Below are 27060 nucleotides of genomic sequence, written 5' to 3' on the forward strand. Positions count from 1 at the left end.
GCCTGTTCCTGCGATCACGGAGTAAGACTGACACCTGCTGTCTCCAGTTCAGAATAACAAACAACGCAAACTTCTTACACAGAACTGTGAGCTAATTTAAACTTTTGGAATAAACAGTATGTGAGTATATTTACAGAAAAATAAAGCACGTTAATACAAATATCACTCAATAAGAGGAGAAAAGCTCACTGAAATGAAAGCGACCCCCCTCTTTCTTTTCGTTTCTTGGTACGGTCCACGGCCCCGCACCCGGAAGTAGTAGTAAATATTGTGAGTCAGCTGACTTCTATTCACGTGATTACAGTGGAGATTCAGGCAGTGTTTTTCAAAACTGTCGTTGATTTAGATTGTTTGTATGTTATTAATGAATAGTCTGATGTTTATGACTGATAGTGGAGATATTTTAAGAGTCAGTTTCGCTTTCACGCTCAGCTGTCAGCTAAAACTTAGCATTGTGGATCAATTGAGCAGCTAGTTAAGCTAACACAGAACCAAAACAACGTCCAGTAGACTTAGAATAATGGACAAGATCGCTAAAGGTGAGTAAAATCTTTCTTCTTGTCGCCTCGCTGTTTGCCTTTGATAGCTCTTATCTTCGTTTTCTGCGGATTTAATAACGTGCAGGCAGATAACAGCATAATGAGCACGTTAATAGACTGGAAGTCACGGTTTGATCCAAGACTAAAGCTATGTTTACGAAAGCTTTTGTATAGAAGTAAAAAGTACACAAATAGCTGTCATGTTCCTTGTTAAGCTGTGTGTGCTGTGTGCTGTATTGATCCTGCAGATGTGGGAGAAATCCAGTCCCGGTTGTTGGACCACAGACCCATGGTCAATGCAGAGACCCGCAACTTTGTGAGAGAGTTTGAGGTACTTAATTTATGACATTTTTTTAGTTAGCTATCTGCATTTAGATGAGGACCAATGTGCAACATTGACTGGCTGGTAGGCACGGTTAATGGTGGGCTCATTACAGGCACTTGTGTTTGCTTAGACTACAAATAGATTCACTGTACTGGTGTTTAAATATTTTTAGATCTGACCGTCGTTTAACTCGTTGTGTTGTTGTTCAGGAAAAACGAGGACACAGGGAGAGTAGGCTGCTGGAGAACCTGAATAAAGCGGTGGTGGAAACAAATGAGGAAATGCTGTCCATAAATGTAGAGGACATGAACCAGCAGCTGTCTGATGTCATTAATCGCTGTAAGTCAAAGCACCCAGAGTCCTATTAGTTCCTATTATTAACCATTTATTAAAATGAAAGAACAAAATTAAGCTGGTCACTTTACAGCTGCCACATAACCCTGAACATTATTTACATAGCAAAATATATATATTATTATATACTTATTGTTTTTTAAACTAGAGTGCCTTCATATAAGTATTAATGTAAAGGCATACTCAGAAACACTTGTTTCATATAACTTTAAATATTGAGTCTTGCTGTGAGCTGAGTGTTTGTTTTTGTCTCACAGTGGAAGCTGCTAATCACATGGCAGAGAGGGTCCAGCAGAGGGAGCTAGAGGCTCAACAGGTAAAAACCCAAATGACTTTCAGAGCAGGTGGACACAGTTCGATAGCTGCAGAGAGCAAGATTTCATGATAAGCACATATATATACTGCCCCCTGCACAGTGCATGATCGGCTCAAACATATTCTAACTGTGTTGTGTTCTTATCATCATCATGTGACCTTTCAGAGCACCAAGCTGCAAGCAAACATGGAGCAGCTAAAAGAGGAGTGGGCAGACTTCCTGAAGGAGCAGCAGAGATTAAAGGAAGAGGTGGATGAGGAGCATGCGAAGGCTGTAGGAGAACTCAGCGCTCAGTACAATGAAAAGAAAAAGGACTTGGCCAAGCTTGCACTTGTCTAATTAGCTGGTGTCACAGTGTGAGTGAACAAATAGAGTTTTTCTTCTCTATGAACACGACTGCAGACACAGATGTCCGCTCTGCACGTCCAAAACAAAGCTGCTGGCTGTGTTTGTTGTACCTGGCAGTCCGCAGAAAAACAGCAGAAGACCATCGCTCCTGCACAAGAGTCAGCATTTTCCACATCATAAATATGAAAGTGTGATTAACAATGTGGCATTTTCACAGGCCATCAAACTCACCATCTGTTGTCTTTAGCACTGGAATATAGCACAGCATGAGAGAAGTCTGGAACATGTCATCTTTAAACAAGCAATCATTTGATTGTTCTTTGGCTGTGAAGCTTTCAACATTTCAACATTTATAATGGATGTCTGCCTGAAGGGTTCTGATGATAAATTAACGTCATGTTGAAAGGAACCTTGAGTTTCACACCAAAGGTGAGGAATTCCAAGCCAGATCATTAAACGTTAGAGAAAAGACCATCTGAGCAGGTGTGTTTAAAGCACAGGCCAAATTCTGTAGAAACAAGCTCAAACAGAACACTTTCCAGGAGAACTCGTCCTTCACCAGCTCCCCTGTGTTTGGAACATTTTGACCTCTGACATTAACTTGGAGTAAACCAACTGTCTATGATGTAACTTTCTTTATAAAAAAGCCTTTTATTTCTGGAACTATTTTGAATGCTCAGCAGCAGATGTTTTTCATTTGCTTTGCCACTTTAGATCTGATTCTAATCAGTCACAAATTCAGCATTTTAATTGCTGTCCAAACAGAGAAAATGAATTAAATAAGATCTCATGATTTATTAATAATAATAATAATGCATTGATCTTATATTGCGCTTTTCTGCTCTGTTGGGCAGACACTCAAAGCGCTTACACTGAGATGCCTTATTCTTTCACACCACATTCACACAGTGGCAGTGGTGAGCTACCAGTGGTAGCCACAGCTCCCCAGGGGGAGACTGACGGAGACGTGGCTGCCAAGGTGCGCCTATGACCTCTCTGACCACCACCGATTCATTCATACGCATTCATACACCAGTGAGTGTAAAGTGCCTTGCCCAAGGACACACAACAATGACTAGGCAGGAGCTGGGGTCGAACTGCCGACCTTCCAGTTATTGGACAACCCTGCTCTACCACTGAGCCACTGCTGCCTTGAATTCCTTTTTCGTGTATGCGTGAAAAACACTCTTAAGTCTTCATGCAACAGTGTAGCTGCTTATTTTTATCAGACAAATGCAGAGTGCAAGTTAAGTTCATGTCCTCATCATCATCAGATGGTGCTGACATGCAAGTTTAACAAGCAAAAAACAAAACAAATTATTACTGTAAAACCTACCTCCTTCCATCTGAGGCCAAGAACTTATCAATCGCTCACAAAGTAAAGAAAAGAATTCACCTGCTTGGGTCTGGTCCCTGGCACTGAGAATGTCTAAGGAAAGCACTGTTAATGCAGTGTTTTTGTTTTTCTAGCACAATGTTGTACTTTAGAACCTGTTAATGAATGGGTGGGCACATTCCTGTCATGGCTGAGACCAGACGTCATCTCAGACAGCGTAGCAGAAGAAACGTCTGAGATCTCAGAGGGCATAAACGTGCCAGTAAGATGCTTAAGCAAAAGGCCAAACGAGCAGTTTTCCCTCTGACTCGGTGACTGTCCAATGTTGAGCCAGCAGCCCATTGCCGACTAACAAGGAGTGACAATACGGAAACATGGCCGACCTCTGCCAGCGCACCTTTTCATCTGCCCATTGGAGAGAAAGAAACACAGTAATGAGTGTTAGCTATTCATGAGGAGAGGGTCATGAGCTCACAGTAAATACTTATTAAGCTTGATAAGTTCAGGATTTAAATCTCTTATGATGGATTTTGACGTTGCCATGTAACGTCAGATGTAGAAATAAATTCAAGGCAGCAGAACTGCATCATTTTCTGGAAGTAGCAGTAAGTATGAATATTTTGGTGCATCTGTAGATTTTCACAGAACACAAGTTCAGCCACTGATGTGCCTCTTTGTTGGGTCAAATCTACAAAATATATGCTGACTACAGAAACGGTGTGGGAAAGCTCTGAAGTGAAACCCTCCACCGTTCCATCCCAATCGCACCACCAGACTATTGCTGTCAATGAGAGCGTGCTTTTTGCCAAAATAAATCGACGTTAAGCCGTGTGGGACTCAGATCTTCGTCTGTTTGTGAGTAAGGGATTGCAGCAACACTGGGTTTTGGGATTCATGGGAATCTGGTTCCGAGTCAAAATACAGGCCAAGTAAAGCCAACAGTCTCGGCCCCTGGTCACAAGTCACAAAGACCAAGCGGTGAGCGTGTAATTTATGCCTCAGTTGCACATATTACAAGCTCCTTTACTGAATTAAACACTGGATAAAACAAGTGTAGCATCCCATCCTCTGTGATCCGGTGAGAGGCTGCCATGTTCCCAGCAGGGCACCAGCTGAGGTGTCATGTTATCATTCTCCTCTGTCTGCTGCTGTTTGTTTTCTGTCTCCTGTGTCTATCTGAAAGCAGTGTGTTCTTCCTGTTTTGCAGCGAGTGCAGTGCTCTCCGGCAGTGCAGTCGCTGTGTCTTGTGCCAACATAAATGCTGAAGGAAACAGCAGCACCCAGCCGGGGTTCCACTGTGAGCAAAGGGACGGAGATAAAGGGTGTGTTGGTTCATGCAATCAGATACTGTGTCTGAAAACAAGTTTTCCACATCCAGTGGAATGGAATGAAATGTATCACAGGAGTGATGTAATGAAGAAAAAGAAAAAAAACAGGGTCTGGTCTGATTCAACATTCAGATAATGTTCAATCAGGGGAGACTAAGGTGTTGGCGTTCTAGACCCCGACATGATGACCAATATCCGAAAAGGGAGGAAAGGACAGGAGGTGAGGCCGCTTAATCAGGAATTCCCTGAAGGAGCTGGAGAGCTGGGGATAGGAGACCTGCACTGTTGAGAAACTGGTGGTGCTTTAGGTGGAGGAGGGTTGCAGGACAGCTGGAGAAGAGACGATTTAAATGTTTTTTGCTGAGGAGAGGGACAGATCGACAGCTGATTGGTGGAGGAGGTGCTTTAAATTAACCACCTGATTAAAGTGGGAGGTTAGAGAGAGAGAGATAAAGCATGGAGGATGAAGAGGGAGAGATCGGAGTGGCGGTTGGAAAATGATGATGAAGATGAGTGGTAGTCTGTCTGATTGAACTTGTGCTAAGAGCTTCATATAATGATGATTGCCTACGGTGACACCAGTGAGAAGTGATCTGATTGGTTGAAGTTACAGATGCTGATAGTTGAGTCATCCAGTCACTTGTCCATCCTTTCCATCCAACTGTCCATATGAGTACTTGGCCATTGAACAATACAACAAACTACAACTTAAAAGAAGAAGCCTGGATGTGAGCACGTGGTTCCTCATCTTTAGGGTGAAAACGAATGGAATCCAAGTGGGGTTTGAACTTGTACACACATGACGTCAGAGGACTGCTACAGCTTTTAAGAAGCTGAACTTATTTATATTTTTAATCCTGTCAGTTCATCTGAGCGATGAGAAAAAGCAGGTCTAACATGAACACAGTTTCAGCATTCTGTGCTGGGAACAATAGAAAGAGAAGAGCTGGGTCACCCCTTCGCCTCCTCCTGACAGCTTATGGGAATTTTCAGCCTCGGCATGCTCACTTTCTCTCTTTTGTGCTGCGTGATGGGCCCCTGTTACTCAATTACTAAAGCGGTGTGAAATGAAAATGCCAATGAACAATAGCACAGCACTTCCAAGTTAATAAGCCAACATAACAGCACCTCGGGGAGCCGGCGATGGGTCCTGAGTGGATGGTAATGCAGGTGGTAATATGAATTCTTTGGCAATAGCTAACGTTCACCCAGTGGATCACTAAATATAAGAGCAGGAGAGCGCTCAGAGCTGCTGTATGAAATTGATATTTCTCTGAGGGAACGTTGCAAAGCATGCTGGATAGTCTCAGGCCCTGGCAGGTTTGAAAATGAGCACTGGGTGGCATATAAAAGCAATCACTGGAAAGAAAAAGGGTTGGAAATGAAATGTCCCACCTTTCACTATAAATGCAGGTTCTCCCTTATTAGCGAGCGCTGATATTCTCCTTGCCTTATTCATAAAGCCTGCCTCTTTTTGACAGACATGTTCAGCATAAAGTCTAATTAGCCGAACTGCATGTGATTTTTATTTATTTACTTATTTATTTTTTGCGTCTGCTCAGCTTCATCAGACAGCCTTGCTAATAACAGCAGCTCTGTGTTCCTGCCAGGTCCAAGAAACACAGATAAGAGTCCAGCAACAACAAGCACCTTCCTCAGTCGATCACAGACAATAGGCAGAGAGGACGGGGAGAGCGGCTTGTCATCGGGCAGCGGCTACCAGCAGCAGCAAAGCGTGTTGTCGTCTAGATTCCTGAACCTTTGAGGAATGTCTGGCTTCACTGCCAACCACATACCTACTCAGTGGCTTTGATTTCCCTGTTTTTTTGTACCAGGCAGGTATTTTTCTGATGTTATCTCTAAAAACCCTCTCACTCGGCGTAAAGTGGACGTGATACAGAGGATATTCAAACAGCAGCATCGTAGCTTTATAAAGCTGAAGGAGCTACAACAGTGCATGGTATTTCTCTGTAGCTTTGTCACTTTAACATAGGTTCAGCATTGATGCATTTGAACAGTCACCTTCAGCTGATTTCGCTCTATATTTACATTCTTTTTCCTGAAATGTTCCCATTTTGACATAATAAAATAAAGAGTATGATTTAAATCCAGTGATTTTCTGTGATTGGTTATTTATAACTCATTGTCCAGGTACTGATTTCAGGAAATAAGTCATGGAACAGAGAAGAAGGTAATATAACAGATGGTTCAAAGCCTGGGTGCTGTGGGTGTATCGTCCTCTGCAGTGATTGAACTAACAGAGACGCTGCTGTAGAGGAATTAAAAAAAAAAAACATCAATAACACACGATAAAACATCGAAAATTTCCAAATGCTGTTTGTCACCAACTGAGTGTGCACTCCTGCATCTAAACCCACACCCAAAGGCCCTTTTCCAAAGAAATATTTTCAGTTGTTATAACCCATTTAAAATAAAAGTGATATAGCTGTAAAAGTTTAAAAAGCTAGTCCATAAAATCAGACACCATTCCCCATGAAAAGGCACATGTGGTCTCCAGATTTGTTTGCAATCATCATACCCGCTGTACCATCACATCAAAACTGACAGCTGAACCAGTCAAATTTCAATAAAAATAACTTAGCTATGAGTGTTCTTTTCCTCCATTAACTCATGATGACATATTCAATATAGGATCACCCTAAAAAGACTTTTGGAAGTACAGATTGGAAGATTGTCCCATTGTTAGTGTAAGGAAAGCTGGTCCCAGGACAGTGGACTATCTCTCTTGTTGTTCTCAGATCAGGCCCTTTGCTCTCACTCAGTGATCTCACAATAAGATCTCCAGGGAGCATCTAATATCCCACCTACCTCAGCCCCTGAAAGCCAATAAATCAATCAGTTGTGCTTTACAAGCCTGTGTGTGTGTGTGTGTGTGTGTGTTACCCATTCAGGAAACAGAGATTCCCTGCTGTGGATCACAACTACAAAAAAAACCATCCTGACTGACAGAACAATGAGAGGGACAGGAGACGGAGGTGCATGCATCAGTGTGTGTGTGTGTTTGGAGCAGCTCCAGCCCATAAAGCCCTGTGAGTTCAGCCTCTCTCTCTCTCATCCTGGCTTTCTCCTGGGAAGCCTGGGCTCTTGGCAGAGGAATGCATGGGAGTGGGCTCCTTCAATAGACCAACTCTCTGTCAGGGACAGCCCCGGGTTTTACTTTTCATGGGCTCCCTCCACTCTGTCTCTCTGAACCCAAGTGTGCTACTGTCTCTGCTGCTGCTTCGTTTCCAGCATAATGGCTTTACCTTGAGACTGAGAGAAAACAACACAGAGGGATGAGGGGCCTCCAGAGCTAAAAAACCTCTACTGTCTGCCCCTGTTGAACACTGGCTATAATGGCATCTTGTTAGGACTTTGAACATGGTGGTTAGTTGAGATGATCCAAAACACACACAAGAAAACTCTACAAGTCCAGTTGCCCTGCTTTAACCTTCTTGAACCTGGATGATGATCGTCACGGACACAACACACACAGCAACACCAACAGATTGATGTAAAGGATGGGGACAGTTAGGGGCTGTCTTTGCTCTAGAGTCTTAGCTTTGCCGTACCTTGTGAAAATAAAGCAAATAAGCTCATTTCCAAGAATCTAAATGATTTCTTTTAAAAGGTGAAGCAAGGCAACACCTTCCATCAATGTCACTTTTAAGCAACTTCCAAACTTTTGCTACCTCTCTTTCAACAATCCACTGAATGCATAAATTTAAACATGTACTCACTATTTTTGCACCCAGCAGTGTCGTTGATGTCTAGCAGCTGCGTGGCGCGAGTACAACTAAGCTCTTTAACAGCTAGGATATGGGGGGGAAAAGTCGGAAGGAGAGGGGGGCAGACACACAAAAAAGAGAAGCAGAAAGACGTCTTTAAAAAAGGGAGGAAAAGAAAGACAATGGTGAGAGAATGGAGAATGGAACAGAGATGCACAAGAAGGAGAAAGACGAAGAGGAGATGGAGGGAAAAGTCACCGAGAAGAGTGGACTGGTCCCTGGCCGGCAGTTCAAAGCAGACAGGGAGCAGCAGCTCCAAGCTGGTCCTCCCAGCACCTGCTGCTGCCCTGCAGCCAAGTCAAACACATTATTCCAACAGACGCACTGCTTAATGGCTTCTGTGGAGAGACCTTTACAGGGTCTACGACTGCCTCCGCAGAGGTGCAGCCTGCGCACACACACACACAGGCTTCCTAGCAGTCATTCATGCTTACTGCTTACACAGGGTGACACATCCTGGACAGCGTGCACACACACAGAGCCACAACTTTCCTATGTGTGATCCATCTGATCATTTTATTGCACACCTGCTTGAATTATAGACAAATCCAGTCACCTGTCAGAATCATAAACTTCCTGAAAGTACCCATGGATTCAGCATACGATCCATCCCACACTAACTATAAAACATCATCGCCTGGTTCCATCATCGTGACCCCGGCTGCCCACTCTATAACGCAGCACTCTGTAAACGTGACCTCGGTTTTGCTTGGACCCGAGTCAATATTGAGCAGGGAACAAATCATCCTTAGAAAAACAGTAAACATCTGTTTTGTGACTTGGCCACCACTCACTGGCAATGTCAGCCTGACCTCAACAAGGCTGGGCCCCTTTTACATTTTCCATGAGAGTACGCAGGAGAGAACCAGTGACAGCATCTGTAATTTCTTTATTCAAGCACGAGGAAAAATAAAAACAAACCTTGATGCAATGAAGGCAGGTAGGGCGCTCTTAAAGTGTCTTACAGCACGTCCAAAAAGAATAAAACAACAGACAGTATTTATATATGGCTTTAGCTCAAAGTGTAGCCTCATTGCTTATTGACGAGTTTATGGCACGCCTCATATGAAATACTGTCTGCTGAAATATCACTTTAGAGCCCTCCTTTCCCTGTTACTTCCAGCCTGCATGGCAGCTCTATGATTTGTAGGTTGTCCATGATATAAAAAATGTTTTGAAATTGGGATGTGAATGACTTAAACTCTCCAAACTTACATTTAGTATTTATTATTTTAATTTAGGAAAAAAGCAGTCGTCTCATGACAGACATGAGGCGACTGACCAGGATGTCAATAAAGTTTCTTCTCTTCTCTCACACTACCTGCCCTCTTCATTTTTCTCACACTCTGCTGGTCAGTGTATCCTGATGGTTTTACCAGCAGGAAGTGTGGCTTTTATAAAAAAAAAAGAAAAAAGGACCAAACAGTGTCTGTGAACGGCAGCGTCCAAGTCAAGGTGGGCCCTGTCAACACGTGCAATGTCTCACCTCAGGTGACAGGTATAAATATTCAACAAAGTGCAGCTGTGTGTGAGGTCTCTCATGTTTTGGAGAGACTTTTTTTTTTTACACAGGAAAAAATAAAAGCCTAAACTTTTTTTAGTAGAAAACTACTTCACTGCATCACTGTGATTAGAAGAGGTATTGTAATGAGATCAGACACACAGTGATAAGGGTGAGGGGCGTGAAATTTGATGGACTATAGAGGAAATAAAAGTCATAACATTTAGTTTATATAAAGGTATAAAAATGTGGAGATGTTAGTCATTGACGTTCCAAAGCACCACCGGGCAGTGACTAGGTCAGGGGAAGGAGTGCTCCTACATGTCAGCAATTAGAACCTGGGTGGTCATTATAAAGCAAGAAAATCACTGTGATTTAGGTGCATTGACAGTGAAATCTCGGATGCTCCAACCGTCGCCATGTTGGCAGCATCACAGTCGGCCAAAACTCCAAACACGGACAAAGAGCAGGAGTGGGAATAGAGCTGAGGTGGGCAGGTAGCCCGCGCTGTGATACAACAACCGCCTGTCAGTCACACGATAATTATGTATAATTTTAAGTCCAAATATAACTATGCTGATGTGAAGGATTGCTCTGAATTGCTGGAGTATCAGAGCAATTCAGAGCTTTGTACGCCTCTGTGTGTCAGCCTGTCACCATGGTAACAGCAGAGGAGACCTCAAAAACCACTCCAACTTTGAGAGCCTGGTGTGTGGAAACGATTCGGAATTAGAAAATTCTGAATACAAGTTTGATAGAGCAGCATCTAATGAGCGTTTTAAGATGAAAATGGAGTCTGTAGCTTGAAATCTGTAGGAGGAGATACATTTGGCAGGTGACCCTCGTTGAAGGGCTCTCTCATAGACTCCCATGTTAAAAATGACGCATAAATTGCTTGATATTTGAAAAATTATAATTTTTGGAAAAAACACTTGAAGTTGACCCGGAATCTCCTCTATGAGATGCACATTTTGATAGCTGAATGACTGAAATCGGTCAATGTATGCTGAAGATACGCTGCCCCAAAAAACCTACAGAAGAAGAAGAAGACAGAGGGTGAAGAACAAGAGTTTGATTGCCGTTGCTAGGCAATCAAACTAATTGCATAATATTATTACGTACAGTTGACAATAGAAAGAAACGTATCAGTTATGACCAGAATCGTCTTTTGAACCCGGCTGTAAACACGTTTATTTCTGCTGTAAATTTTTGACATTTTAACATGGCTGCAGCGTGAACTGCAAGATTTAACACATGGGGAAGAAATCCTTAAACGTAACTCAGCAAGTGGACCACAGTGGTGCAACACAACGCTCAGAACTGTCATCCACCTCCATTTGTAAATAAAACAATAAAAATATATAAAGGGCAACATTTATAATGTTCTACATATTTTGTAACATCATTTCCTTTTGTGTCCCTGAGCTATGAGTAAAGCCAAATAACCCAATCATCTTAATAATGTGTTTTTGTTTTTTTTGCAGAAACATACATTTTGGCAGTGATTTCCAGTCCCACCTGTCGCTACCTGACCTGTTTACAGCTTCTGTGTGGAGTTTCCAGGACTGAGAAAGTAGCTAACCCTGTAAGCACACAGGCCTAAGTGATGGCTATTCCATACTGTAGATACCTCATGAGACCTGGCACAACTTTAGTCATCTGCCTGGATCCAGCAGAGAGCGGTAGAACATAAAAACACTTGGGATGGAGAGGGAGTTAGTTGTCATGGCAATCCACAACCACTATAACAATTTCCTATCAGTCCTCCTTCCCCCTGTTTCTTTATCCCCTCTTCTTTCTCTCCATCCCTCTCGTGTTTGTCTGTCTGTCTTTCTTTCAGCACAAGCTGTTTTCTGGTTTCCATGCATTCATATTTTTTCTGTTCTGGGAGTGTTCCAATCATGTGGTAGAGGATTTCGCCAGCAGTTTTTTTCCAGCACAGGTGCGTGCTGCAGTGGTTTTTTAGTAAGCTGTCTGCAAATGACATTGGTTCCCCTCTGCTGGTCACATCCTGTGTCCTGGAAATGATACGGCCATGAGTCTCTGTATTCCTAATGGAAACACTCCTGGCTTTGAATTGTATGATGTTAAGTTGTGGGAAGGCGATGCTGAAAGCATTTTTACAGAAAGACTGAGTGTCCAGCAAGGTAATTCCCATATGTTTACATGACAGAATTAGATTTGGTCAGAAATAGCTTCAGGAATATTCCAGGAAGGGTTTTCAGTGTCTCAGCTTTGAAAAGCAGAACCTTGATTTTAAATGGAAAACGGAAAGGATTTGTTGGAGAGCAGGGTTGGTATTGTGTCTGTATAGGTAGCTCAGTAGAGTAACAAAAACAACCTAATGATTTAAACAACATTTAATCATATTTCCAGCGGTGGAGGAAGTACTGAAGTTTGGTACTTAAGTAAAAGTACAATTACCCAGCAAAAAAGTAGAAGTGCTACATCAACAATCCTACTTAAGTAAAAGTCTTAAGTACTCAAATGTACTTAAAGTATTAAAAGTAAAAGTACTCATGCACCAAATATACTATTGATTTCCATTGCAAAGGATCTGAACAGATTAAAATAATCAAAGCAAAATGGAGCATGTGTAGTTAATGTCCATGTTGAGTCCAGAAGCAGCTGTGGACAGGTCTGTGTGTCATGAGGCAGGCTGTGGGCATCAAGTGAACAGAGAGGCTGCTGATAACAAACAGGCATTCAGCATGTTTACTGTGTCAGTGTTCCTGCTGTAGATTCATGTGATGATTCATGTTCATCATTCATGGATGGACCTGTGTTAGCAGACAGCAGCTAACTAGTTAGCTCACTGAGCCAGAGCACCGGCATCATGACTGAGGCTCATTATAGAAACACAGCTGCAGCGTGACACCAGCTCCATGCAGAGTCTGACCTCACATCAGTCCAGCACTGTGTTCATCACATGGAACAAGGAACTACAGACACTGGAGACATGTAGTGGAGTAGAAAGTACAGGTAATAGCTGTAATGTAATGGAGTAAAAGTATAAAGTATGCACTATTATTTTTACTTAGGTAAAGTAGAAATACAGAAAAAACTACTTAAGAACAGTAACGAAGTACAAATACTTAGTTACTTTCCACCACTGCATATTTCCCCCTTGTACTGTGTGCACTTACATATGTTCCGTACCTACCCAAACTTCCTGGACCTGCAGCCTTTTCCTTTGATTGTGTAGCACTTTTTAAGACCTGACACTTTCCTTGGGAAGGTCTTAGCACCCCTGCGCCCTTTTATTGTTCCAGGACAATCTGTGACTGTTGCATAAAAGGTTTTCACACAAACACACACATACAGCTCGCTCCGTTATTAACCGTCTGAAAGTTTTCACTTTTCACCCCTGCCACCACCTGCTGACTCTGGCACAGCCATGAACTTCAGGCAATTAAGAAAATAAACAGAATGTCCTCAGGTCCCCAGAGTCCATTCATCTTTCTTTTTCCTATTACACCACACTACGGCTGGCCTGGCAAGGTGCCTAGCTATCAACAATGGGTAACCAGTAGACACCCGCAAGTATGTGGCCTCCACTTCAGCGGGGCCAAATGTTAAATGCGTCGGCAGCAATCTGGTCATATTTACCACAGCGATATGACATGTTGAGATTAAATAGTGATGTGTGGTTGTTGGCTTGCCATGGTAACAATAGAACTCCTCTGGAGTGTCCCGGCCTGTGTGTAGATGATAAATATCATCTGCAAAAGTCAAGCAAAATAATCTCATATATCATCTTTCACCTCAACTTAACTACAGTATAAAGGCATTTGTGTTTATCTAAGAGAGAACTGAGTCACGAGCGGATGTCAAGGCCATTTTTTGATAGAATTCACGTCAGCTCAGTGGACTAACTCAGAGCATAAATATAATCAGAGCTGTCATAAGTCAAAAAACCGTTGATATGAAACATAAAAGTTCAACAAGCCAGCTGATTAACTTTTTAAGGGATTTGTTGGAGGAGGAAAAACAGCAGCCACCAATCACTTGGCCTGGAAGACCCAGCCTGGATCAAACAGGATCTGCTACACTGTGGCGTGATGCCCTCTGTGTTCAGAAACTGCTCAGGGGACCGATCTAGAAAAGGTGATCAATGGTGAGGACAAAGGCATACAATATATTTTTACTATATTTTATATTTTTTATATTTTACTAATATTTAATATTGCCCGCCAGTTTGCCTTTGGGGTTTTCGAGTCCCCTGACCCCACAAAACTCACATGAGGCATCTGGGAAAATCGTTCCAAAAAGCAACACAGGAAATGCAGGGGGGGCAGCACAGACACACTGATAAAGACCAAGGAGAAGCACAAGGAATGTTACATTTTAAAATAAAACAGGAAGTTGAACAATTAAACTACGGTGGCGTTGGAGACCAGCAGACATATGGGGCCAGGCCACCGGCAGTGATGACTTTGGACCACCGGCAAAGGAAATGTGAAAAAGCCCACTGGCCAGCAGCACAGACACAAGAGACGAAGGAGAACCCATGTAGGTGAGAACATCAGACCACCAGTCTGAGGTGGTCTAACTTGGACTGGGAACAGGCAACAGAGAGACAGCAGCATGTTTCATATATACTTATTAGTTTTTGTTGTATTGTGTTTCTGTACTTTCATTATTTCACTCAAAGAATATATTAACAAAATATCTGCTTTCATTATTTGTGCAGCATGTTAAGATGGAACGTGTAAAACATTTATACAAGAGACCACAAACACAGTTACATGTTTTCAGTGAATGGATATTTATTTTGAAAGATATATATAAAACAACAAACACCTGACCAAACATGTTAGCTCCTAGAAAAATAACGTTCCATTTTACCCAGAGCCTTCTGCCCAGGTGTAGGACTTTCACACCAGGTGGGTGCAGCTGTTGCAGGAGGAGGTTGAGGTCAAATCCAAGACTCTGTTCAGCTGGAGCTCCAGCAGCTGACGGGACTGCTCCAGACACTGAATTCTGGCCTGTAAAGCAAGAGATGATAAAGACTTACAGTCTCAATAAGCAGAGCTTCACGGTCCTTGAACAGGTCTTGCATATCGGTGGTGTTTAGACGAAACAGTTGTCTGTGTCAATGTTAGGTAATTAACTATCTAATGGGAGCAGAGGCTGGCATTCAACACTCATAATAAACATTCAATGCTAGCTGGCTGTGTAGCATGGCTAACCTTGTTGATTTTAGCTTAATGGGAGTTCATCAGCAACATAAACTGACAGGCAGCAAGCTGTTTAAATAAGAACAAAGTAATGTGCTAAATATTCAGAGAAACAAATCATGTTTCCACGTCCTAATCTTTTAACCTGGCAAATACAACCTGCAAGAATTGCCACATTTGTTATGATGTTACGTGTTTTCTTACCAGTAAATGAGCCGCCATGTTGGGTGCTGTGCTCGACACTCAACGCTGATCATCAGTGAACAGGTGACACACGTCCAGTTCTTGCGGTGAGCTTCAACAAAAGGTAGCTGTACTTCTGAAGTGAGTATTTTCAAAACCTCTTACTGCACCTTTAAGTTCTGCTGCTTCTCCTCAAAGGCAAAAAGTGTCTGAAACTGGTGACTGCTGGGTCCGTGTCTTGGCCGTGTGTGTTGTAATTGGTTAGAAGCTCAAGGAGGAAGAACCCAATGCTGGACAAAAAAAACAGACACAGCAACAAAGAGCAGGGAAGAGGCACGTGGTTTAAATACCCAGGGAGCAGGTGACCAGACAGGTAGAAACAAGAGGAAGTAAGACAGAAAGGAAAAGAATTTCAAAATAAAACAGGAAGTTGAGGGAGGACACAGAAACTGAGGAGTAAACTTGAAGTCAACCCAACAACAACAACACAAGAAACTGAACTACTACACCCCATATATACCAAAAATATGAAAACTGAGACAGAAGCAGACTATACTTAAAGGTAGGGTAGGAGATTTTGAAAACTCAGTGAGAGTCAGACAGATTTCTAAAGTAAACACACGCCCCTTTCTCTCGGAGCTCACCCTGAAGCCACGCCTCCCAACCAGTCTGTGACTTCGGCCATCATGCACGTACCTCTCTGGTGCACAGAGCAGGAAGAGAGTGACAACCAGCCAATACTCCTACAGGGTCCACCCGGAGGATTGATGATGTTTTTATGTTTTATAGCTTCAGATGATTCATATTCTTCGTTTTGAAGCGAAACTGCCGAACTAATCGGTTGCGATCGGATTGTAAAGAGAAGTTACACTAATTTAACACAAAGTGCATCAGAATGAAATCTCCTACCCGACCTTTAAAACAAACCAGCATCACAACAGAATAGAACCAAAGATCCTGACACTTCTGTTTTTACCCCGTCTGCTGGTTAAGGTTAGCTACTGGGTTAAGTTATCAACACTGTTAAAAGGAGAAACAAAGTTCCACATTATATGAATCCAGGTGTCTGCAGGCTGCTGACCCAATGGACTGTTTCACTTGTGTTTTTCTTAGTTTGCTCTCTTCAAGTGAGGCCGCGGCCAAAAGGTAATAATACATTTCCTGAAGTTCTTCAAAGAGAAAGTATGTTTGAGTTTTTACAACTGGAGGTTAAAGATCGCCTCTTTGAGGTCAGCGTAGCATCATCTATCTCAGCGAGGGAGTCTCTTACAAGTTATATTGCTTCTCCTCCTTTGAATGGATGTACTCCCTGTGGACGGAATCATCTCGTGCGTATGCTTGTGTGAAAGGCATTGGAAATTTTAATGGTTGTCAAGGGAACTACAGCACAATCTCCGGACACCGGCTGCCCTAAAAAAGTGTCCTGACACACACACACAGTGCACATCATAAACACCTCAGTCTGTAACATATATATCTTCAGGCTCTGTGCATGGTAGGATCATTTTCACCCACATTTAATACAGACGCATTAAAGGGAACCTGCTTTTATGAAAGAGCTCCACAGTCTGGAACAGAGCACAGTCCAGGGCAACACCTCTGTCTGTTTCCATGCTGTAACCTCGTCCCTTCCTGTTTCCACACTTCCTGTTGTCTAGATGAAAGGGGAAACGGGGGATGGTTAAAGGAGAAATACTGTTATTATGAAGGCTGTCTCCATCGCGCTCATGGAATTATGACAGCATTAAAAGAATAGAGGACAGCTCCAGAAAGCTGCCACTTCACAGAGCCAGCAGGTACTTGCTACTCTGGGAACAGACACACACTCTGCAGTGAGAATAGATGCATGATTTATCAGCCATTATACAAGGCTATGACCCCCAAGAGACACTCTATTTATCCAGCGTAATAAATTGGATTAGTTATATGTGCTTAAAACATTCTTACGTTAAAGCAATGATGAGGATGATGACGAGGAGGAGGAGGAAGAGGAGGAGGAGGCAACTCTGACTCACAGCTGACCATCAGTGTAGAAAAACCAGCAGTCCAGCTGTCATTTGAACCAGCGGTGAGGGACACCTGAACCATATTTTTTTACAGCTAAAGCAAAGTCTGTTAAACCTAAACTAGCCTCTGTTTTCAGAATATTGCATCTTTACATGGATGTCTTAATAGATTTACACTGTTAGGTATTGCAGCTGCAGCCAGTGTGTTCTAGAAAGACGAGCCTTAGGTGTGAAGGAAACGTCCAGTGCCTGCCAAGGTTGTGCAGTCAAGCAGAACTTCCAGAACCATTTATAATTATCCGATATTCAGCTTCAGCAGATATTATATTCAGCTTTACCTTATTCTAATTCAAATATCCCTTCAATTGTAGCCTTTAACTTAATTCTGTGCATGATGTTACTCCTTTTCCAATCTGTTCCCACCTGAGTCCAGCCTGGGTTTTATTTGTTTTTGTGACACTGGCTCTTTTTTTTTTTTTTAGCTACTTCTCACTCATATTGACAACTTCATTTAAAAAAAAAAAGTACATTATGTGTGGTGAAAATAATGGCAAAGGTCAAAGGTCAGCGCTCATGCTATCACCTATTTTTGATGAGCTGCTAACATCCAATCCGAGGCAAGAAAACCTCCCTTTAAACAGGAAGAAACCCTGAGCAGGACCTCATCCTCCTGCTGAAGGCCAGCCAGAGAGGAACACACATGCAGCAAACATCATACATTCTAGGACAATCATCTGTTGGTAAAATGCACAAAAACCATGTATTGTATATATTAGTTTGTTTTGTCTGATATATTGTCAGGTTAATTATACCAGCACTACATAGATGAACACTGGTTTTGTCAGGAGGCCGGATTGCAGGTCAGCACACAGATCTGAAGGCAGAGAGACCCGTAGAGATCCAGAGAGGAAGAGAGAGAGAGAGAGACCTGCCAGGATCAATCCTGGGCTTAAAACATGCAGTAGAAGGACCATTGAATGATCACTTGGGGGAGGGAGTCAACTTCCTGTCCACAGATAGCAAAGGAAATGAACCTGAAATTAACTAAATATCATTAAAGTGGCATAAATTAAAAGTTAGCTTGATCATTAGTTGGGAACATTGGGCCTGAGAGAGTTTACATTATCAACATTCAGCTAAAAATACAACAACCTGCTTACATTCTAATGCATCCACTGCTCCCTCACATTACAGATTTAAAGAAATACATTTATATACAACAAATATTAACCAGAAAAAGCATTTTCAGGAGAAAATGTGTTTGATTGCTGCTTGATAAAGGATTTGCTCTCAATTACTGAAGAAACCGAATGTTGAAATATAGAAGATAAAACCAGAGATACACAATCCACCAATGAGAGGCGGCCACACACACAGCCTTACTTTAATTATAGTGTAAATAACAACACGAATGGATGACATCACTGACCGCAGGTCCAAACAGGTACTCAGAAATTAGCTTTGACACTGTAGACTTTCAAAATAAAGGCATGAAACTAATGTGTATTTGCACAGTATTCGACATTTTAGGATCCTGATTTAGCAGCAAGCTAGTGTGTGTGGCAATGTAGTTGAATAGTAGTTTTATTGCTAAGCATCATCATGTAAACAACACAGCAGGCAAACATGGAGGAACTTACTGGTGCAGCAGCATGGCTGAGGTCAAACAGAGACTGTGGAGAACACAGCCTCTCATCACCTCTTTAGCTGATGGACTTCTTGTCTCAGGAAGCTCTCTGGACTTAACGCTGTGTGTTTGTGCACCACAAAACGTGCTACTAGCTCCGACCTTATGTAGAGCTGCAAAGCGCATGCGTGCTGCCACAGATCTACCACAACTTCCGGACTACACTGTTGCGTTCAGTTGCAGTCGGCTCCATCTACAATGTCCCATCCAGAGCTGCCATGGCTTTAAAGAGGCCGCAGAGGGGCGTGCTCATCGGGAGTCTGTCTTTTCACTCCAGCCGGGACACTGTGTGCACCTCCAGAGATCCACCATGGCTCCGGCGCTGCACTGCACACCCTTTATGTTGTGTTTTATTTATTTGTCGTTAGTGTTTTCTAGTGTATTTTGTGACACTGATGCAGAAGAAGATGAGCATGCTAAGCATACTTACACGGTGGAGATGTTCACTGAGGCGGTGCCCACAGCTCCCCACTTTGTCATGTTTTATGCCCCCTGGTAAGTGAACAGTTTTACAACTTTTCCCTTGACGACTTCAAAAAAAGAAATGACTGAGAGCAGCCCATGCTTCCCACAATGTCTTTAATAAACGCATTAAATAGGAAAACCTACCTCTTACAGAGGACTTATCACTAACCGGCAAATTAGCAGTCAAGCTAGTTAGCACTTAAGCTAGTATGCTACGCAGCTCATTCGTTTTGGCCGGCTCGTCCTGCTAGCTTAGCTGCTAACTAGCAAAAGCTAGATTAGCGGATTTTAAACTACTTTCTCACAGGCCTCGGTACAAATGGAGTTTCAACCTCTGGCGTGTAGTTTAAAACGATGTGCGGCACAGTTCGTTAACATTATCTTTAATTCGCAAAGCGCACAGATTCAGTCACAGCTCAGAGTTGTAGTCCTGAGAGATGCGCTGACGTGGCACGCACTGATTGACTAATGTTGTGTCAGAGACTTCAAAGCTATGGTCCACGGACCACCAGCGGGCCCTGATTTAGTTCTCTGCATGGGCAAAAGTTAGTTTGTGTCATCAGTAGTTTAATGTAAGAAAAACAGACTGTGAAGGGAAATATTCTGCAGTGCATCTGCTCTTCCTCACATCCCACCGGAATCCTTTGTGCATTCCTCGTCTCATATTCAGATTGGTATTCTTGATAGGGATTATGAAACATGAGAGCTGCACACAGTGGCTTCTCCCTGTTTAAAGAGCCAGTTACTGCAGTAATATGACGCCGACATGTTTCCACTGATAATTCCAGTTTTGCCACACTTAAGTTTGTCGTTTGTGGTGCGTCCACAAAATGTACGATGATTCTTTGGGGAGCTTCATTTCATCTTATGCTGACCCTGCTGTTTATCGACCCCTCTTGTGTCCAGGTGTGGCCATTGCCAGAGATTACAGCCAGCATGGAATGAACTGGCAGACAAGTACAACAGCATGGATGAGCCCCCGGTGTTTGTGGTAAAAGTGGACTGTGTTCAGGACACAAAGTTCTGCTCCAATGTCCACGGGGTCAGAGGCTACCCCACGTAAGTACTAGAATAAAACCTTGTCTTTTCCACCACAGTTACACTTAGAAATGACTCATTAACCAGTTGAATCTGCATCTATCTAATGACTTCCTTGAAAACTCGGATGCTCCCGTGACTCAAGTCATGGGATAATAATTGACAGAAGGTCTAGTTTTACTACCGAGCCACAAATCTATCATGTAACATCAGTTTGTGTTTTGTGTAGACTGAAGCTGTTTAAGCCAGACCAGGAAGCAATCAAGTATCAGGGTCCCAGAGATCTGCAGTCCCTGGAGACCTGGATGCTGAAGACACTCCAGGAGGAGCCATCTGTGAGTGTTCTTCTTAAAACAGCATTTTATAGTGCAATGGTGGTATTCATGCCTCATGTTGTTGTTGTTGTTTACCCTCCAGGAACCAGAGAGTGAACTGGAGCCTCCTAAAGCCCCAGAGCCCAAACAGGGCATGTATGAGCTCACTGCCCTCACCTTTAAAACCCACATAGCCAAAGGTAAAATCTAATGCTTCATTTAAAGGCAGCACACTTAGGCATTGATAATGACGGCAGCTGCATCCTGCTGTAACACATGAACAGTTTCTGTTTTGTCTTCATTTTTTTAAACATACTTTCAGTTTTCACCCGCACTCAGTGGTGTGTCTAGATCCCTCATTAGAGAATGGAAACACCTCGTCGCCTTGATTTACATAACTGACATTTCAACACGAGTACCTGAGCCACAGTCCACAGCATCAGTCAACATGAACGGACTGTGTAACGCTCGCCTCCTGTCGCCTCACGTTCCTGGATTTTTTTTTTTTTTAGAAAAGGACTGCAAAAATAAACGGTGCTGACGATAATTGTCGCGCTGAAATTACTGCTCTTGAGCTCTGCTGAAGTTCAATGTTTTGGTTTTAAAGAAAAAATAAATGATTTCTTGTTAGGAGACCAAAAAAAAGGCAGGATATGACATAGGCATATTTAAAGCAGCGTTTATAGGTCACATCTTGGCTACAGAGCTGCAGGAAACGTTGTATAATTGACCATGAATAACCTGTAAGAGGTGTGTGTTTTGATTTACTGCAGGCTTGTAGTGGAGTCACCTTTTTACATGAATCAAACCATAAACTTAGACTCGTAAACTTCATCTTCACTTAACAGAACTGTGTAAACATGTGATGGACAGTTTAAAAAATGTTTCTTTTCCCTCTTCAGGTGCTCATTTTGTTAAGTTCTTTGCACCGTGGTGTGGTCACTGCAAAGCCATGGCTCCAACCTGGGAACAGCTGGCCACCACCTTCGAGCACTCTGATGATGTGAAAATAGGAAAGGTGGGACAGCTTCATGTGTTTCTTTACTTGTTAATCAGGTGTTAAAACGAGTAAAGGACAGACACCGTTACACTGATACTAGGGATGTCCCGATCAGGTTTTTTTGCCCTCGAGTCCGAGTCTGAGTCATTTAATTTTGAGTATCTGCCGATACCGAGTCCCGATCCGATACTTTCTATAAAGGCACTCATTGCGACAAAACCTGTGTGTGTGTGTGTGTGTGCGCGCGCGTGCGTGCGTCCACACTAGGAGATTTCACACACGCAGCACATCAAGGTCTCGAACCCAGGACCTGTCGCGCCAAAAGTAACTGTCACACCCCTGCGCTACAAGACACAGAGCCACCGTGCACGAAAAGCGTTAACTTTGACAGCCCTAATAAATATATATCCGAGTCCTGATCGTGAGGTAATGTCCGATTCCGATCGAGTCTGAAATCACGTAATCGGGCCCGATTTCCGATCGCGTGATCGGATCGGGACATCCCTAACTGATACTGTTTTGCTGAGCTGCACTCATTATTGAATGAAATGCAAAAACAAATCATGTTTAAGACATTTAAAGCCTTAAAACTAACTAAAGGACATGTCTCTCTTCAGTGCAGGCTACGGTCCAGATCCTGTCAGACAGGATGTTGATTATATGAGAAGCTGCTGTTTGCATATTAAGCAAACACCCCTCAGGATACGTGTGTGAAGCGACGTTCTGTTTAATAACACTTGTTCATATATTTATGACCTAGGTGGACTGCACGCAGCACTATGAGGTGTGCTCGGAGAACGGCGTGAGGGGATACCCTACTCTGCTTTTCTTCTACAACGGGCAGAAGGTATGGACGGTGCTCTGGACTCGTTCCTCCATTCATGCTTCCACTGTGGTTGTCATTGCCTTTTTATCAACACCTTCTTAGATTTACTGCAGACTTCCATACATATTACATCATACTGGGGTGAAGAGTTAGAATATAAAACCTGGCACCTGTACTCGAGTTCTGATCCATCAGTCTGTCAGTAAAAGTGATGTGTTGTGATAAAGGATGCCCATCCTCCTGGGTGCTTGTAAAGTTTCAGCTCTCATAAGAAACTCAAAAGTTGCATTTGCTGTATTTGCTTTTTGCAGAAAGAACAGTACAAGGGGAAAAGAGACCTGGACTCTTTCAAAGACTTCATCGACAACCAGGTTAAAGCTGTAATAACCGAGGAGCAGCAGCAGGAACCAAATGAAGAACAAGAGGCAAATGAGATCCCCACTGATGAGCCGGTCAAAGAGGAGGAGAAGGTGAGTGTGCATGAAAGTGATGGGGTCCATAAACCATTCACAGGTTACAACAGTCCCTCTATCTGCAGTTCAAATTGAATGAATTCAAAGTTTACATTCCTGTCCACTTTCTGTCCGCAGTCAGGCGTGTTGACCCTGACTGAGACTAACTTTGAAGAGACCGTGGCCAAGGGCTTAACCTTCATCAAATTCTACGCTCCATGGTAAGATCAGTGTTGACTGTACTACAGTAACAGCCAGTGTGTTCACGTGACGTAACTCCTCTGTGTAGGTGCGGCCACTGTAAAAACCTGGCTCCAGCATGGGAGGATCTTTCCAAGAAGGAGTTTCCAGGTCTCACTGATGTCAAGATTGCCAAAGTGGACTGCACTGTTGAGCGCACACTCTGCAACAAGTACTCTGTAAGTGTATCTGTACGTCATCAACACTGCACATTACACCACTGCACATTACACCACTGCACATTACACCACTGCCTAAAAACAGTGTGTTACACTGGATGAATTAAAAACAATCTAAGATTTATGTCATGACCATAAAACTACACCACTGTAATTAGGTTCTACACACAGCTTCACCTTTGACTGTAGAGTTTGATTGAGTATTATGTAATGCTGATAAGGATTTATACTCACAATAAGTCAATCAAACAAAACCCTACAAGGAAAAGGATAGCTCACTCACACACAGGATCATTTCCTTCCTACTCTCTGACTCCAGGTCCGAGGTTATCCCACCTTGATCATCTTCAGAGCAGGAGAGCAGGGAGACGAGCACCACGGCGGGCGGGACCTGGAGAGCTTGCACAACTTTGTGATGAGGCAGGCGAGAGATGAGCTGTAGATGCCGGCGCTCACTCTTCACCCCTCTACTCGCCCACACTGCATATCTGTTCAGTAGGAGACCTCTCTCTCTCTCTCTCTCTCTCTCGCTCTCACAGTCTTTGGTTCTCTTCAGAAAGCAGTCAGCTGATGACACTCAGACCAGTGTTTTGAATGTGAATGTTTTTATGATTTCTGTAGCACAATTATGTATCTTCTGCAAATCATATAGTGTTGGTTGGGTCAACAAATGGGGTAACATATCTGACGACCACTTTGCAAGCACTGCTCAGTTAATCAGAACCTCAGCTCTTCACATAAATGTAAGAAAAAAAGGGTGTTACTAAAGTCCCTGCCCATTAAAACAATGTTTCTGATTCTGTAGCCACTTTCTCCGATGCTGTTCTGTATGAGGAATCTGTTGTTCTGCCATTAATGTTACGGTACTGTCTCTTTAACAGCTGTAAAGGTTCCCCAATGTGAAGTTGAGTGTTAAGTTGTTGTACTTCATACCCATGCCAGTCATGGCCTGTGTGACTTAACTCTCAGGGAAACACCCACACACACACACACTAGAAGAAGGCGGTGATGGAGGTATAATTGTGATCACAGGAGTCACAGAATAATGGTTCACTTTTTCCATTTAATGATGATGACCAGGTTCTGATTGCTTTTTTATTGACTCCTGTGATTTTAATCAGCCCTCCCTCCGCCCTCCTCCTAGCTTTCATTCAGTCTCAGGCCTGGACCATGCTGCCCCATTTATAGCATTACCACTACCACTTTTTGTTATATTTTACTTGTGTCTTACCCATCCAAATGTAGAGATTGACATAAAAACATTTTAATGTCCAGACTTGTATTGAAAAGCTTTGGCAGATGGTGCTGTAGCAAAGGAGTAGGGTGAAGCTGCTCAGGGTGAGGTGAATCACTTATCTCACCTATCTGATTGGGATTCCAGTGTATCATCCCACCATAAATATCAGGCTGATTTACCGACGCCAGAGAAAACACTGTTCTGGCCATTCAGCCACCTGAAACAGGACACTGATAATGGGGTGACCTGGTTTTTTTTTTACAGTACAGCAACACCTGGTGCTGATTCACTCTGACCAGTGAAACGGTCTAGAAAGAGATGCATCATTTGCCAAATCTTACTTCCCCCTTGTCTGGTTTTAATTTCCTATTCTTGCTTTAGACACTGATTGGATCCATTAATCAAACTTGAACCACAAGTCAAGCCTGTTTTTGGTTGTGGAGACTCAACAGTCAAAGGCCAAGAACATGTCACCTGAGTGAAAGAGCGTTTGCGGTTCTATCCATAAAACCTCTTTTTATTATTTTTTTTTTTTACTTCTCTGTAGTAAAGTGCAGCCACCTGTTAGGCCATGACCGATTCTGTGCAAGCGCTCTTTGACCCAGGTTATGTGCCTCATGATGCAGGCCCCTGTTTATTGTCGAACCCAGGTACACAAACAGTCTGACACACAGCAGTTTTTTTTTGTCAGTAAAAGTTTTTATGGATAGCACATGGTCTAAGGAACTCCAGTGACGGAAGTATTTTTTTTGTCCTTTACATGGGTGGTGGGTTGTGCACTGCCCATAGATTTTTGTACAAAAAAAAAATGAATAATGGCAAGTTGTAACATGAGATTTCGTAATAAAGTTTTTTTCAAAAATAACGTTCATTTTGTGTTCGCATCTGTCTCTGTTAATAATAACGTATGTTTTTTCTTCTTTTTTCTTAATAAAAGGTGCAATAAATAAGCTGAGAATGTACAAGTATTTACAAAAAACAGTCTAAACATGATCACAAATGTAAACAGCAGCTTACCAGAGGTATATTTTGTAACGTATGATTAGTTAGGCACGTAAGGTATTTTTGATTGTTACTGGTATTAGTTTCTCATTTAAAAAATATGTTCTCTAAAAGATTCCATGCCATTCGAAGCTCACAGTAACATGTTCAGTTGGGAAGACGTCGCCATTGGACACAAGTCTCAAGATAATTTCACCCTCAAGAGTTTGAAAAAGCAAAAAAAAAAGGGCTAATTTCAGAAAGCTTCAGTCCTGCTGGCTGTTTTTGACTCGCTTAATGTTTTTCCACAATTTCTTGATGGGTTGTCAGGAGTGGAAGCGTTTGTTAACTTTGCGAGTGCAGCAACATGGAAACGGCCATTTGTGGTATGTTGTAGGGATAAGGCTGTATTCTTCGGTTCTTTGGAGAAAAACATCAGTTTAGCCACAACATGCATCATGTTGAACCAGCCTTGGTGAATCGCAGCTCAGCCCGAGCCTGGCAAATATTGACTCGAAGGGGCATATTTGGAGCGGTGCGCTGCTGAAATAGCCTGCGGTCACTTTGGTCCAGTCCATATTATATTTTTGGGAAGGCAAATATGGCTTGAGAAGAAAATACAGGAGGAAAAAGGAAGGAAATGTTGAATGTACTGACTCCAATGTATCACTCGAGTTGGGATTGTTGAAAGGATCTGGCTCAGCCCCCCCCCCACACACACACACACACAAACACACAAACACACAAACACACACAGAAGTTCTTCATTACAGAACTGATCCACCATCTTTCAGGAGTCAGGACAGAAAGCAGCACTCCTACAACAGCTCCGTTTTGCCCTCACCCTCTCAGTGAGGGAGAAGGTGCAGTAGCCTCTCAGGCATTCATACACACACTTCAATTATCACATAATATATAAACGCTCCCTCCTCCCCACACACACACACACACACTCAGACCCATGAAGACTCCAGGCCACAGTAAAAGTAGAAAAGGTGACTCGACACCTGAAACAGGGAGTCAATGGATGACACCCACATAGTGTCGGTTTGCTAAGGTCCCCCTCTTAGTCTGATCGGAAATGTTCTTGGGCAGATGTTCTGAGCGGTCCAGGATTATGTGAAGACAGCACATCGATGATCTTTAAGGTTGGACATTCCTTGTAGGGCGAGGATTTAAGCAGGGAAACCGGTGTCTATCTGAGGTCACCCAACTTTCTATGAAGCACTCCCCATCATCCGTGGTGTCAGTGGCAGCCACAGGCCCGCACCACCATGTTCTTGTACTTCTTCAGTATGACGTTGGAGTTGTCGTCGAAGTAGAGCACTGAAATGGCGTGGAGTTTGGTGGGGGCGCAGCACGGCTTCGGCACGTTCTCTGGGTTCATGAGGTGCACCTGAAAAAATGATAGGACACTTTTTTTATCCGCTCCTGTGA

General features: G+C 42.9%; 3 protein-coding genes across 3 annotated transcripts in view; 2 read left to right on the plus strand and 1 right to left on the minus strand.

The window, feature by feature from the left end:
* The first annotated feature begins 275 nt into the window (after positions 1-275).
* On the plus strand, positions 276-2548 carry bloc1s5 (biogenesis of lysosomal organelles complex-1, subunit 5, muted). Its single transcript, XM_028433198.1, has 5 exons — positions 276-539; positions 788-870; positions 1074-1203; positions 1476-1534; positions 1700-2548. Exons 1-5 carry the CDS (start codon positions 521-523, stop codon positions 1871-1873), a joined length of 465 nt encoding a protein of 154 aa, XP_028288999.1. The 5' UTR covers positions 276-520; the 3' UTR covers positions 1874-2548.
* Positions 2549-19143: 16595 nt separating this feature from the next.
* On the plus strand, positions 19144-25507 carry txndc5 (thioredoxin domain containing 5). Its single transcript, XM_028432479.1, has 10 exons — positions 19144-19386; positions 20263-20415; positions 20624-20729; positions 20812-20908; positions 21611-21726; positions 22469-22555; positions 22846-23004; positions 23125-23207; positions 23276-23405; positions 23725-25507. The coding sequence occupies exons 1-10, from the start codon at positions 19202-19204 to the stop codon at positions 23845-23847; spliced, it is 1239 nt and encodes a 412-aa protein (XP_028288280.1). The 5' UTR covers positions 19144-19201; the 3' UTR covers positions 23848-25507.
* Positions 25322-27060, minus strand: part of bmp6 (bone morphogenetic protein 6) — a 36472-nt gene continuing 34733 nt past the window's right edge. The window contains exon 7 of the mRNA XM_028432478.1: positions 25322-27019. Within this exon, the coding sequence (XP_028288279.1) occupies positions 26870-27019 (150 nt within the window). The 3' untranslated portion in view covers positions 25322-26869. The remainder of the gene's footprint in view (positions 27020-27060) is intronic.

The sequence above is a fragment of the Parambassis ranga genome, chromosome 20 (assembly GCF_900634625.1).
Source record: "Parambassis ranga chromosome 20, fParRan2.1, whole genome shotgun sequence".
NCBI lineage: Eukaryota > Metazoa > Chordata > Actinopteri > Ambassidae > Parambassis > Parambassis ranga.